Source organism: Ursus maritimus, unplaced genomic scaffold (genome assembly GCF_017311325.1).
Source record: "Ursus maritimus isolate PB19 unplaced genomic scaffold, ASM1731132v1 scaffold_29, whole genome shotgun sequence".
NCBI lineage: Eukaryota > Metazoa > Chordata > Mammalia > Carnivora > Ursidae > Ursus > Ursus maritimus.
In genome coordinates this window covers 871,029-886,483 of record NW_024425452.1, presented here as the reverse complement: position 1 = coordinate 886,483, position 15,455 = coordinate 871,029, and the positions used below count along the sequence as shown (strand labels likewise).

Sequence of the window (15,455 nt, the reverse complement as noted above, 5' to 3'; positions counted from 1 at the left end):
TGCTCATAATACTCTTATAATCTTTTCATCTCTAGAATTGGTAGTAACATCCCCACCTTCATTTCTGATTTTAGTTGAGACTTTTTTTAATTTATCTAGTTAAAGATTTGTCAATTTTGTTATTTTCAAAGAATCGATTTTTGTTTTCATTTATTTTCTCTATTGTTTTTTTACTATTTCATTTATTACTGCTCTAGTCTTTATTATTTCTTTCTTTTGGCCAGCTTTTTAATTCAATCTTTTTCTAATTACTTAAGCTGTAAGGTTAAGTTGTGGGTTGTCATTCAATTTTCCTTGTTTTTTAACATTAGCATTTATAGTCATCCACTTCCCCCCAACACTGCTTCTGCCATTTCCTGTGAGTCCTGGTATGTTGAGTGTTTGTTTTCATTTGTCTGTAAGTATTTTCTAATTTCTCATGTAATTTCTCTTTTGAGCCATTGATTATTTAAGAGTTTACTGTTTAATTTCCACAGATTTGTGAATTTTCTACTTTTATTTCTGTTGATTTCTAACTTCATCCCACTGTGGTTAAAGATACTTCGTATGCAGTCTGAGACTTAACTGGTATCCTGACATATGATCTGTCCTGGAAAGCTCCCATGTGCAATTGACAAGAATGCTGCTGTTGGGCTGAGTGTTCTACGTAAGTCTGTCTTATCTAGTTAGTCTTTTGTGTTAAGTACTCTATTTCCTTACTCATCTGTCTGGTTGTTCTATTGTTTTTTAACTGATTTTTTTAAAAAGAATTTATTTATCAGAGAGAGAGAGTGTGTGTGTGTGCAGGAGAGTGAGAGAGAGCATGAGCAAGGGGAGGATAAAGCAGACTCCCCGCTGAGCAGGGAGCCCGATCATGACCATGACCTGAGCTGAAGGCAGACACTTAACTGACTAATCCACCCAGTGCTCCACTGATAGATTTTTTTTTTTTTAAAGTAGGCTCCACACCCAGTGTGGAGCCCAGTGTGGCTTCAACTCACAACCCTGAGATCAAGACCTGAGCTGAGATCAAGAGTTGGATGCTTAACAGACTGAGCCACCTAGGTGCCCTGATGTTTATTTTCTATTAGCACTCTGAATATATTAGTCACTGCATTCTGGCCTCCAGTTTCTGATGAGAAATCTGCTAAAAACCTAATTGAGGATCCCCTGTAGGTGACAAGTCACTTCTTTCCTGCTGTTTTCAAGAGCCTCTATTTGTGGCTTCCAAAAGTCTGATGATAATGTGTCTTGCTGTTGGTCTCTGAGTTCATCTTAATGTCGTTCATCAAATTTGGGAAATTTTCAGTCATTATTTCTTCAGATATTCTCTCTGGACCTTTCTCTTTCTCTTCTTCTCAAACTCCCACAATGCATCTGTTGGCACACTTGATAGTGGACTCACAGCTCCCTCAGGCTCTGCTCACTTTTTCCCAATGTTTTTATTTCTGTTCCTCAGATCCAATCACTTCCATTGCCTTATCTTCAAGTTTGTGGATTCTTTCCTCTATCTGTTCAAATTTGCCTTGAATCTTTCTAGCGAATTTTTCATTCCCATTATCATCCTGATCAGTGCCACAATTTTTTTTCAGGTTTTCTATCACTTTATTGGTATTTCCATTTTGTTCTACATTGCTTCCCTGACTTTTTCAACTTCCTCTTGTAGTTCTCTGAGCATCTTTAGGACAGTTATTCTTAAAATGCTAGTCTTACACTAAATCTATTTTTTTAAAGGATGGTTTCTAGATTGATTAATTTTTGACTCTGAATGGGCCATACTTTCCTGTTTCTTTGTATGCCTTATGACTTTTGTTAGAAACTGCATATTAAGTCAAATAATGTAGTAGCTGTGGAAATCAGATTCTTTCCCTTCCCTGGGATTTGCTGTTATTGTTTTGATTGTTGTAGGCAGTCTCTGTACCAAAAAATCAGCCTAAGGCATAAACTGAAGGCCTTTTCAGGTCTTTCCTGAAGTTGTGCCTGTCCCCAAGTATGTGTAGTCCTTTTCTAATTTTCCCAAATATTCAGCTTCTTTTTGAGTGTCTTAGAGTCTAAAGTTAGGCTCTCAAAAGGGGAAAAAGAGAAAAACGAAGGGGGCAGGGAAGGGCACTGGCTTTTAAAAAATTCCCTAGGGTCAGTCACTTCAGCTGGAGGGAGAGGGACTTAACAACAGTGGGGAAAGGTTTGACGATACAGGCTGCCTCCTCCTTCATCTGCACCTCTGATCAGAAGCAGCAATCAGTGATCCCTGATTTTAGAGGATGGGGTCTATTTTGCTCACTCTGGCTCCTATAAGCTGCCCAGAGGTTGCTTTAAGACCTGTGTACAGCTACCTGCTAGGCTGCTGGGTAGCTGCTATTGTGCTAAGAGCTCAAACTTACCGAAATTATCTTCACTCTAAGTCTATGCCTCCCCCTAGAAGTAAAAAGCTTTCAATAGACTCGAGAATTCCAAAATAGTTTATATCAGACAAAGTCTACCAGTGAGATTATTGTATAGGTGGGGAGACAAATTCCTGGAATGTCCTGCTCCACCATCTTCCCAGAATCCTTTACCTAGGTCTTTTTAACTACTTTCTCCAAATATTTAGCTCATAGTTGGCACTTAGAAAGTAGTGGCAAATACATAAATAAGTAAACATTTAATTAGTTATCTGAATCTATTTCCTGAGTTTCAAACAGCAAGGGATACCTGCTATTAGTCATTTGGAATACCTTTTCCATCTATTCATATTCTCTGCCCATTTCTCTCCTGGATTGTTATTTTCATATCAATACATAAACGTTCTTTATGTAGTTTGGATACAAACCAAATTATGTGTGTCAAAATTATCTTCTGCGTATCTGCACCTTTTCTTTTATTTATACTTTGACGTATATACATTTTTATTTTGAAGTAGTCAAATCAATTTGGTTTTTATGTCTCTAAAAAATCCACTCTACTCCATGACATAAAGAAAATTCTCGTAAATAAAATCTAAAAGTTTCCAAGTATGCTTTTTTACATTTAGACTGTAAATCTACCAAGTATATAGTATGAGACAGATACCATGTTTTCTTTTTCTATGTCACTCTTAAACCATTTTTTTTTTTTTTAAGGTTTTATTTATTTATTTGACAGAGAGAGACAGCCAGCGAGAGAGGGAACACAAGCAGGGGGAGTGGGAGAGGAAGAAGCAGCCTGCCAGGAGAGCAGGGAGCCTGATGTGGGGCTCAATCCCAGGACACTGGGATCACGCCCAGAGCCAAAGGCAGACACTTAACGACTGAGCCACCCAGGCGCTCCAAAACCACTTCTTCACTGGTATTTTATGTTTATTATACATCAACTTCCAATATTCTTGCATTTATTTCTTCACTCTCTACTTTGGTTCCACTGTCCTTATTAAGCCAGGGATCTTAATCTAAAATTATAGACAAATTTAGCATGTATCTGAACATCTGTACCTTTTCTAAGAGGATATAAATTTCAGTGGAATTCTAAAATAGAGCATGCAATCCAAAAAAGATTAAGGAGTACTCTTCTAAAAGAAGTGGTTATTCAAAAAACACTAATGAGAAGCAATCTCTAATAAAAAGGGATTGAAACCTTAAGCATTTTAAAGGAGGCTATGGAATCGTACCTAGACCTTTATACATGTTAACAGAAAAGAATTTCTCCAGGATGGTTTGATTACTTACAGTCCTACTTGAAGGGAAGGAAATGAAATAAATAACCCTTTCAAAGTCTTTTACAGGCCAAAAAATCCCCATAAAATCACAGAATTTAGAGCTGGAATGAGCCCTAAACATCACCTGATATAAACTGCATTTCTGGATGAGAACACTGACAATCAAATGACTTGGCTAGGATCAGAAATCTTGTTTAATGGCAGACCTGGGAATGAAAGGTCACTGCATTCACAGTACACTGTTCCTAGTGTTATTATCACACCACTTATACTCCACAGTGGAGAGGAAGGCGTGGCAAGGGGGGCTGGAGAGGAGGCAATGAGAAGGACAGAAATGAAATAGCAGTACGACACTGCGGCAAGCACACACACAAAATATATTTAGAGCCTCATACATTTATGCATGGAGCAATGTGGAAACTATTTTTAATCTTAACTACAACTCTATCTTGGCAAAAATATGCCAACGGCCTTAAAAATGATCTTACGCTTTGCCAAGCAATCCCTCCACTCCAAAGAATTACTCTTAAGAATTCAACTGGAAAATAAAGCAATCACATTCAAACACACTTATAGTAATCTTACCTATAAAAGCAAAAGAACAAAAGTAATAAAGCGAAACAAAAAATCCCAGAATACACTTTGAAAAAAAAGTACATAAAATTACAAGGGCTTATATAAAAATTAATTTAGATTTATCAAGTAGTGTGATCATGCCTGGTTTTTTCAACTTCTATTAAATTCCTCCAGAACAACTAAATCATTGTGATCATTTCACTTGTTAAAACAAAATACAGATATACCAAAAAGTTAATAGTTCTCACTTGCCCCCCCGCCTCCATGCACATAAACATACATATCCATGAGTGTTTGGCTATTCATTACAGAAACCACTAGTATATATTTCTCTGCAAATTATTTTTCACTAAAAATACTTCAATATTGATTACGCCCCTAGTGAACAGTTCACCCTTTTTAACAGGGAAAAAATGCTCCATATATGAGCATAGAGTATGATGTACTCAACCGTTTTTTTATCCTTATTGATGGAATGGACATTCAGGTTACATTTTCTTTTCTAGTACAATGTTGCAATAAATGTCTTTGTACATTTCTCCCTGTACACAGGTGCTTTTCTTCTTACACAATACATTCTCAGAAGTGGGGCAGAAAGAGTTTATGTTTATGTATTTAGTAGTGAGATGCCCTCAGAATTTGAAATTACCAACAATGTTTCCTTTTCTCTACACCCATTCTAGCACCGGATATAAACTCTTTAATTTCTACCTACTCGATAAAGATCCCTCCAGTTTTTAAAAATCTGATGCCACCGAGCCGCATGTCTTGTTTTACCTTTGTTTTCTGTTTCTGAATCCATTTTTCCTGTGGATTTACCTAAGTACTTTATTGGTCTGTTTACAGAATCAGCCTCTATTTACCCTTTCTGCATTTTTGTTAGTTTTCTACTTCATTAATTTTAACCTACTTTTTTGCTCATTTTGTTCTTTCTTTCTCTAACTTCATAAGGGAAATACCATTCATTTTTCAGTTCTTTTAAAATAAAAGTATTGGGGTGCCTGCATAGCTCAGTCAGTTAGGTGTCTGCCATTGGCTCAGGATGAGCCCCATGTCAGGCTCCCTGCTGAGCGGGGAGTCTGCTTCTCCCTCTTCCTACTGCTCCCCCTTTAAATAAAATATTTAAAAAAAAAAAGTATTTAAGGGTTACACATTTTGCACTAAGTACAGCCTTAGGTGTGTGTGATGGATTTGGACTGAAATATTTTTTCTTCATCACTTGCTAGATAATTCAAATTATAAATCACTTGGGAAGAAATGAAAGGATAACATTCCTGACCAAGAACAGTTAATTTCCAAAGCACTCTGTAAATTCCCTCAGTTGCCAGAAGTTCCAACAAAGATCAAACCAATGAATCCCTTCTATTAAACCAGGCTCTCATCTTTTTGTATTCTTTATATAAGGATTCAAGATCATACCTAACATCTTAGTCTTTACCAGAGATGTCCAATTTCTGTACAGTTCTGCTTTCTATCACTGATAGTACAAAAGTGGAAAATCGACTAATTTTGTGAATGTAGGGTGGTAAATGCCAAATCAATAATAAGACAGTTCCTAACAAGCTCTTCTTAAAAACCTCTGATATTCTGTCTAGAGATTTTTTGCATCGCTCACCTGCTGCAAACCCTGAGTCCCAGACACAGGTACTTGCATGATGGTTTGACCTTGTCCACCAGGGACAGCTTGGACCATGATGGGTTGGCCAGTTGATGTGATTAATTGGCCTCCACTGACCTGTACCATTAATGGCTGCCCCTGGACCTAGAAGGAAATAAAATAAGAACAATGAAATAACATAAGACACAAAATGGTTTTTACCAAAAGATAATCACTGGAACTATTCTGCTGCCTTGGTATAGGGGGAAAAGGTAGAAGAGACACTAAGAAAATGAGTCTCAAGTCCCTATCTTCAAGTTATCTTCTTAAAAAGCACTCTAGCTTTGACTAAACGCCAAGCTGAATACTTTAAGGTCAGATATAATGAAGTATATCCAGGGTCTTTAGGAAGTCTCAACAGATATAAGGCATTTGTCATCAAATACAGGCTAAATCCATGAGAAGCACTTAATCAAAACATCCAAACTATGTGCCTTTTGAGACTAATATTCAGGAATAGTTTCTAGTGAAGGCTGGGGAGGAGGCAGTGAGAGGGGGGGCTAATGGTGGGGATGGTGGTTGAGTGCCAATTCTAAATAACCTGGAAGGAATAAATCAAACTACCCAGCAATGACTCCAGGAGGCTGGGCAGCAAGCAGCTCTGGAAGCTTATACAGAAGACCCTTTCTCCCCACAGTCTCTCAAGCATAAAGGAAATACACAACTTTGACCCTATACCTCACTCTGGGAATTCTAGTCCTGTGGTTCTTTCAAGAGCCCACTAGGAAAGGCCTAGAAATATCTTCTGGTCAGTTTTCAAGCTCTGTGGTGAATTCCTCACACTGGACCCTGCAATATCTGCATAGTTGTTTTAGTTTTAACAGAAACAGTGATAAATATGGGAATTATACACTCAAGTGTACCAAAAAAACTCCCAACTTTCAAGTTCCTTTGAGTAAATGGACTACTTTAGAAGACAGGGCATTATACATGCTCTATGACATCTTGAATCGCAACATCAAAATACCTAGCTAATTGAATGCACTCTGGAAGCCAAAAAACCAGCCACATTAGAAATGAAATGAAATATTCAAAAGAATAGCTGCAAGTCCAAAATTTTCATTTTCAGATTCTGTCCTTGTTTTGAGGGATTATTTGTATCAGAACACAAGAATATTCACATGACTAAAATATTGATTTTTAATGCCCTTGAAAAGTGTGTTCAAATAACAGTAATTGGTTAAAAGATCGATCTTCCCTAGATGAACAGATTAGATATTAAGGCCCCCTCCTCCTCCTCACCACCACCACCACCACCAAATGCATCTGAATCTTCAGGAATATTTAAATCCTAAGTTTTATAAACTGTTCATTGAGAAATTCCACTTTACTTTTTAAAGGATTTTATAATCTGATTCTCTCATGCTTTCTCCTTTCCTTATCAAATTAAATTCCCTTTGCTACACCAATGTTTGCATATACTCCATCAGAAAGGATTGTTCTGAATATTTATTAAATGAGTAACTGAAAGAAATATTTAAAATTCTCCAAAATAATGAGACCCCTAGAGGAAAGGTCTTCATCATTTCCATAAAGTGTTCCCATTTCTTTTAAATAAAATCTACATAAGTAAGAAACACAAATTTTAAGGCCCAACTGTTCGTAATTTGCTGGCTACCCATCATCTTGAACTTCTCACTGACACACTAAATGTGTACATGATAAACCATTTGAAACTCCAAGGAGCCCATTGCGTTTACAACGTATGATTACAAAGACACATGCACCAGACAAGAAGCCATACAGTTAAGAGCATGTTACATTCCCATTCCACAAGTGGTTAATGACAATACTGTTTTATGTATAAGATGAAGCAAGCATGAAAAACATGAACAAGCTGTTGAACTCTGAGATTTGAACATATTTAGGAGTACCTACAAGCTCAGCTTTTTTCAGCCTAATTTATGTTCAGAACTGACAGCATATCATCATCAGACACTACACGTGTCAAGTGTGGGGGTGGGGCTGAAGGATTAAAGTGCATGATTACCATGAGGGGCAGGTAACTGCTGGATGCTTAGCAGCACTGAAGTGAGATGCCAGGTCTACATTCTAGGTCCTACTTTGAATCATTTCCATTCAATGGAGGAAAAAAGGCAGTGCACACAAATTTTGCCAATTTCTCAGAAATAGAGCCATTTTAATCAAAATAACTTGCAGATACAGAAAAGACTTAGGTTCTACTCTTATTTTTACATAGGAATTTGCCAAAATATAACCCCAACTTAGGATTTTTAGCTTGGCCAAGCATAATGTTAGGGAACTGCTCCGGTTAAGTAAGAATTCTTAGAGTGGCTCTGATACCTAAGACTTGTAGAAAGCATATTCCACCTCTGTCCACGAAGAGGTATAGAGTAATCTTTGCAAATCTAGTAATAAAAATGGCCATGGTTTCCTCAGGAAAGGTAGTGAAAAGGCAGCAGTTAAGAGATTAACAAGATTCACTGATTAGATAAATCTTGCCAAGTACAAGGATTATTTTGCAGCTGAGTTGTCCTTTTAATAAAAATAAAGCATAATCTAACCCTAGTTATTTTTATTCCACTATTATAAATACAAATCCACGGAATTTTACTGTGCATTCTTAGTATAGAGCTTGAGCTCTAAATAGATTCTAACGCCACCTGTAAGAATTTCTTACTGTCACCTATGCCATTTCCTTCCTGGGTATTCCCAAAGAAACACAATAGCCAAATTCAATTTTAGAAAATTGATACTGGGGTGACTACATGACTAGGCATGAAACGTGAGGAGACTGGAATCTTATAAGCCTCAAACACAAGTTAACAGCATCAAAAACATGCAACTGACTTTGCCATTTCTCCTTGAGATCCTACCACAAACAGCACCAGACATGAGGACAGGAGAAATTCATGCAGTGCTTACAGAGAATCAGAGAGGGCACCACTACCTGGAGGGTCTGGACTTGCTGGCCTGAGGCGGATGCCACCTGGGCCTCAGTCTGCAACTGGACAGCAGTGACACCACCCTGCTGCTGAGAACAGGAACAGGAAGAGCTTGAAATGTGTCAGGAAGGAAATGTAGAGGTCAAGACATGAGATCACCTTACCTCTTATGGGAGAGGGAGGGAGTCTTCTTTCAACAGTCCCACCCAACAGAGGACTTTCACACTGTACAGACTCCCTACACTGAAGCTGTTTTGCTGTAGATAGCAGGATTAAAGATACTAGCCCTTTGTCCCCAGAGTGAAACTCAAAACACATTTCCATGACTCAAAAACAATAGTTGTCATCATTAACACAAATTTTTTTAATGTAATACCTCCCTCCAGAAATAAGCATTTGATCCTTTTGCTTAGAGTTATCTTAATGCTTTTTATTTCCTCAAATGAGTTCGCAACAAAGTTATCAGGTTTTTACAGCTTTGAAGCCACAACGAAGAATTTCTGGGACTTAAATGTAATCACCAGATAGGAAGAATGAAGCAGTCATTGTGAACCAAAATCATCTTCATGCTGGTCACTGCTCTCCTGGCCCAAAACTAAGATTACTTCTACTCAATTGGATTACCTTAGAAGCGATGCTTTCAGTGATTTAACCTAATTTTTATGTGCTCTAACGGTAAGTTCTGACAGAACAAGACTTCATCCATCAGGGCCGTGGTGTGAATAGAGGGCCCTTTGTGGAATCCCCTTTCTTCAGCAGGCAGTTGAAGGAAGCTGCCAGAGACACAGCAGCTGTGGGGAAGGAAGAGCCAGTGAAGGAGTTTAAATAATTAATTTATTTTAATCAAGAGTTGCTCCTTCCTTTGATCATTAGAGAGGAACAACTTACCGTCAAAATGGCCTTTGCACTCCCTATCATCTACTTTTCTGCACTCTTGAAGCTCCCTTTTGTAAACAAAACATTCCCCAATCTTGGCCTAAGGTCAAATCGATTGAAAGGTCAAGGTCAAATCGACTGAAAAGACAAATAAATTTCTTCTACGGAGAAACACAAGTAAACTGTTACTAAAATAAAAAGCTAGGTATAGAGCATTAGAAAATGTAATCTCTGTATAAATCTAAGAAAGCAATCTATCTTATTAAGGAATAAACCCACAGAGGATTTCTTTCTAGTATGTGCTTATTCATAAGAGTGGCTAAGTATTAACCTCATGCCGAACTACAGTTTTTCAGAATAAGCACCATAACAGATCAAATCAAAGAACAGTGGATTTCTTGGATGACTATTTTGGTTTATCCACAGTGGCCACAGCCTTAGAAGATCACAAAGCTAGCTTAATCGAGAAGAGAAACAACAGAACTGAATCCAGAAAAAAACGACAACTCCAAATTTCCATCTGAGAATGGACTAGGTTTTGACTTTTAGCAAAATAAAACGGGCAGTTCAGAATCAAACCAGGTTCCCGAGAAGAGAAAATTCTCTTGGTCACATGGTCATGGACTGAATACAGAGCTCTGAACACATGGAACAGGAGAGAAACTGAAACAGATCCAATCTTCAACAAGCACTCTGGCACAAGTCGTCAGACCTATTATTCATAAGATCTGGGACCGCTAAATAATCCCCCACTTGAGTGGTGCCATTATGGGCTCCATTGCTGTGCTGTTTAAAGCAGTTTTACTTCCATACCTGCTGCTGAATCTGTCCAGCCTGCACAACAATCTGCTCTGTCGAACTATTGCTGTTTGCTGTGTACTGTTCCATGATCCCTCCAATTTAGAGTCCTGTCCGCAGTTGAGTTTCACGCAGGAGATCCTAGAAGACTGCAAAATGCACGCCTATTAGAAAGGATGGGAAAGAAACTGAGTAAGATGGTTAATAAAAGCCTTGCCAGACGATTAACGTTGATAACTTATTGCTGTGCTTTATTTGCAAGTAAACAGGCTAAGGGAACAGGAAACATTCATTTCTGACGTCATCTGTAACTAGGATTACAAGGCACGTGCATGCCAAAAATACCGTAATGCCATTTCACGTGTCTTGAAAGTGCTTTTAGTCATTTCTTACTGGCAGCCTTACCTTTCAACACTACCAGGGCAACACTTCCCACTTAGAAATACTCATGAAATTACGATATCATGTTGTTACAAGGCCTATTTAACACTAGTTTTAGGGTCTGCACGTGTATTTTAGAAGATAAGCAGTTTCTTTATTTTATAGCACATACTTGCTGCCTGCCAATACAATACCAAACGTATTACTCTAATTTGCTACACATGGTCTGCAGTATAAAACTTCACGGTTTATTATTTAGTAAGGAAATTACCCAGACTTGAAGTCAACCATTTTGCTTATCAAAATCTCCATTAAGTAGTATTAAGAAAGCTGGAGTGAAGGTTTAGGAATTTGCATTTTAATCCAAGGCAAGGAATAAGAAGTCATTAATGGCAAAAATGATGTTTATAGATTAAATAGAAGAAAAATTTTATATGACATATTAAGGCTATGATTTTCTCTAAAAAGAACTTAAGTTTCCCCCACTCTTGCATGTGAATGCCTACCTAGTATGCCTAATTATATCCTACCCCTTATTATATAATTTTAACTTGCTTTATGGCAATTTCCAAACCCATGCAAGAGTAGTGATGGGGTGGCCTACATGGCTCAGTTGGTTAAGTATCAGACTCTTGGTTTTGGCTCAGGTCGTGATCTTAGGGTCGTGAAATCAAGTCCCCCTTTGGGCTCTGTGTACAGTATGAAATCTGCTGAAGATTCTCTCTCTCCCTCGCCTTCTGCCCCTACCCCTGTTAGTACACGCTCTCTCTCTCTCTCCCTAAATAAATCTTAAAAAGATTCTCTCCCTCTGCCCCTCCCCTTGCTCATGTGTGTGCATGCAGGCTCTCAATCTCTAAAAAATAAAATCTTAAAAAAAAGAGAGTAGTGACAACATTATTAAGGAACCCCCCCCAGTCATCTCCAATTCTTATTCCATGGTCAATCCTGTTTCACACATCTCATCCAGTTTCTACCCACCCCTGAAGTATTTTGAAGTAAATCCCAGACACCGTACTATTCCAAAATTCTGTGAATACTCTAGCATCTATCTCTAAAAAGGAAGGACTCTCGTTTTGTCTTTACCATCGTATCACAATATTGGCTCTGCATTATCATTTCAAACAGAAAATGAGTAAATCCCTAAATATTATCAAATATCCAAGCCTTAGTCAAATAAACCCTTCTCGCTTAAAGACTCTCTTAAAATAAGGACACAATGAGATAAATTGGAAATGGTATTTGAGAACCTTAGATAAACTTGATTCAAAAATTTAAAATGAGGGGCACCTGAGTGGCTCAGTTTTTAAGCATCTGCCTTTGGCTCAGGGTGTGATCCCAGGGTCCTGAAATCGAGCCCCACATCGGGCTCCTCTGCTGGGAGCCTGCTTCTTCCTCTCCCACTCCCCCTTGCTTGTGTTTCCTCTCTCACTGGCTGTCTCTCTCTCTGTCAAATAAATAAATAAAATTTAAAAAAAAATTTTAAATGATAACTACCAAAGGGTAATTCACCTTGAAGTATGAGGAGGGTACAAGTACATATAAGCAAAATGTAGACAAATCTTTGTGCTCAATTTTTCTCCAGGTCTTCATAAATTCTAAAATTTGAATGATAAAGTTATGTGAGCTAAAATGAACTGCACGTTATGTCAGCAAAGAAATGCACCACTCTCCATAAATCCACATGTGGTAGATCAGATTAATCACTTGTAAACTGTCTCAATATGGTGTGAAAGAAATAAAAATATATTCTAGTGCATGTGCTAGTATTTAGGAAGAAGTATATTTAGCCCTAAAATTCACTCTGAAATGCATCAAAAAATAAGATGGATTGATGGATAAATGGATAGAGATGCCTGGTAAGTCAAGTATGGTACAGTGTTAACAGGAGACAGTAGGTGATGGGTATGCTGGTGTTTTTTGTAAAATTTTCAACTTCACTGTATGTTTGAAAATTTTTATACTAAAATATGTGTGTAGCCTATTACTCATAACCGAAATGGTATGCACAGTAAGAGTGTAAGAGCCATAAATAAGTGACAGGATGACTGTGTCATCACTCCATGCCGTTCTGTGGCCATATGGTTCTCTAACTCACTACCCTTGCTCTGATGGAATGCTCACCAAGCAACTATCTAACTATAATTTGCATTTATATACCGATATGCCAACAGAAAGCAAATATGATCAGCAACACAAATGAACTTGTTATTTCTCATTGCATACTGACAAACTGACTTTTTGATTTTTACACCATTTCTCTTCGGAACTGGTCGACTAAGTGGGCTCCTGAGAGACTCTGAGAACAGTACAGGAAATCGGGTTTTCAGCAAGACTAAGTGGCTCTGCCAGGGAAGTAAATGGTCTTCCCTAAACTATCCTGTCTCTAACTAAAGTACAATGTATTTATGTTTATAAACTACTAAAATTATAGAACTAAGGATCATCATAACAAGAGAGCATAAGTGATTCCATTTATATGAAACCCTCAAAAAGCCATAGAAATCTAGAGACAGAAAGCAGGTCAGTGGTTCCCTGGGACTGGAAAGGCAGGGCAGTATAGGGGTGGGAAGTTGATTAGGATAGAGCATCTGGAACTTTCTGGGTGTGATGAGTATGTTTTATGTATTTTTATCGTGCTGGTGGTCACATAGGTATATGAACTTGTCTGAGTTCATCAAAATGAACAGTTGAAATGATTATCCTTTGTGTCTTAACTGTATCTCAATAAAGTTGATTTAAAAAACTGGGATCATGAAGGAATATCCTCTTTCAACACCCCCCCATTCCCCTTCCTGTGTGAGATTTTTTTCCCATGATCATTAATTTCCAGAAACTTATTTTATGAAGTACACGAGAATGAGTAATAAACAGAATGTCATGCAGATTTTCCTCTTAACTAGTTTATGCTAGTAATAAAAATGCTTCAATTTAAAAACATTTCAATTTACTGTACTTTGAAGGGTAAAAAAGGAAGTAGTTCTCAATCTAACAGCATCTCTCTCTCCCACTAATGAGGGATTCAGGTTGCAGCGTGATACTGAGACTGCTAATGGTGAATATGCACCCAAGTGGCTTCATTGAAGCCACGTGCTCCCACCACCTTGAGCTTCAGTTAGCAAACTGCAATACAATGTGACATTGTCTTTCTTCCAGTGCTTTTCTGTCCAAGATCTGAACAAAATTAAGTCAGCCAGATTTACGCAGTCTAGCTCTCAATCCTAACACAGTTTTTGGAAGTCTCTTCCTCAAAGAGCGAGTGTGTGTATATTCTGGCTAGCATGAAAATCCTCTTCCTCCCCACTTCAAGGTGCAGAACCCTAAACATAGCTAACTACTAGGAACCCATTCTATGTGTTCCTACACACATTTGAAAGCTAAAACTTCCAAAAACGCAACCATAAGCATGTGAAAAGCCCTTCAAAATGACTATATTTAACAATCACTACCAGGTAAAGACTGTAACAGTGCCTTCAAATTTTTTTGACCACCAACCACTGCACACAAAACATAGAAAAATGTAACTGAAACAAAATTTTCATGAATGCTTATCCTTATGTAACATAAGATACACATTGTTATGTACTATTGTGTTATAAAAAATTAGCAGCATTACCCACTAAATTGATTTCACAACTCAACAAATGGGTCCTGATCTGTGTTTGGTAAAAGATGAGAGAACAAAGGACTGTCCAGCTTCCCTACTGAGAGACTTCCAGATTGGAGTTCTTAATTTGCTCCTTGTCTCCACTAATGAGGTATCATTTGCCAGACACCATCCTAAAGGTTTTAGAAATAAAAAAAAAAACTCTGACGAAGATCCTAACTTCAAAGAGTCTTCAAGTTTGGTAAAGAAGTAAAAACCTATACTGGAACCCTAAGAGAGAAACAAGGTAAAACAGTAATAGGGAGAACAGACCTTTCTTCTACCTGGGGATAGGTAAGTCAAGGAAGGCTTTAGGAAAATGCGGCACCTGACTTGGTCCAAAGTGTGAGAAGGATTTATACATGGGATGATGTGGGAGGAGGTGGAGTACTCTAAATGAAGAGACAGCGTAAAAACAAGGACAGAGAAATTTCTTGACATTCCCATGTCAAGAGAAAGCTAGAGGCCAGAACACTATCTCTTAAAATTCCAGAAAAAGAAGTTTTTCTGCAGACAGGTGGAGGCTCTAGAGACGTTTAGCCTAACAGCAACCAGACTATATTTTGTAACTGCCTTTTAGAAAAAAGTCTAGTGAAAGTGCCTGGTGGTTTTAAAGAGGCTAGATATATCCATTCTTACATACCAAGGTTAAACCAATATTCAGAAAACAAATACAAATGTTCTAAAAAATACCTTAGACATGCTATCCCATCTATTAATATGGATAATGTAATAATTAAATGAATTTAACAACATGATTTAAACAGTGAGAAACATTCGAAAAAATGAAAACAAAAAAACTGTCTCCGAAGTTTTAGTAGTGGAGAGAGCACTGGACCAGGAAGAGTTTTCTGAAACCTATCAGTTTTATGACCTTTAATGTGACCATAAAAATGGGCACCATATAGTTAAGACCTACTGTACTTGCCAGGACTGTAGCAGATGCTTCACATGAATAAAAACTTTTAA

General features: G+C 37.7%; 1 protein-coding gene across 8 annotated transcripts in view; it reads right to left on the bottom strand.

The window, feature by feature from the left end:
- NFYA (nuclear transcription factor Y subunit alpha) overlaps window positions 1-15,455 on the bottom strand; it is a 28,325-nt gene that overhangs the window by 10,720 nt on the left and 2,150 nt on the right. For 2 of the 8 annotated variants that reach the window (XM_040643443.1, XM_040643448.1), the window contains exons 2-4: window positions 10,478-10,626; window positions 8,791-8,877; window positions 5,841-5,987 (exon numbers count right to left, since the gene is read on the bottom strand). In XM_040643443.1, coding sequence (XP_040499377.1) covers window positions 5,841-5,987; window positions 8,791-8,877; window positions 10,478-10,552 — 309 coding nt within the window. In that variant the 5' untranslated portion in view covers window positions 10,553-10,626. The remainder of the gene's footprint in view (window positions 1-5,840; window positions 5,988-8,790; window positions 8,878-10,477; window positions 10,627-15,455) is intronic. The other 6 variants (XM_040643449.1, XM_040643450.1, XM_040643446.1 and 3 more) reach the window with 5 other exon arrangements.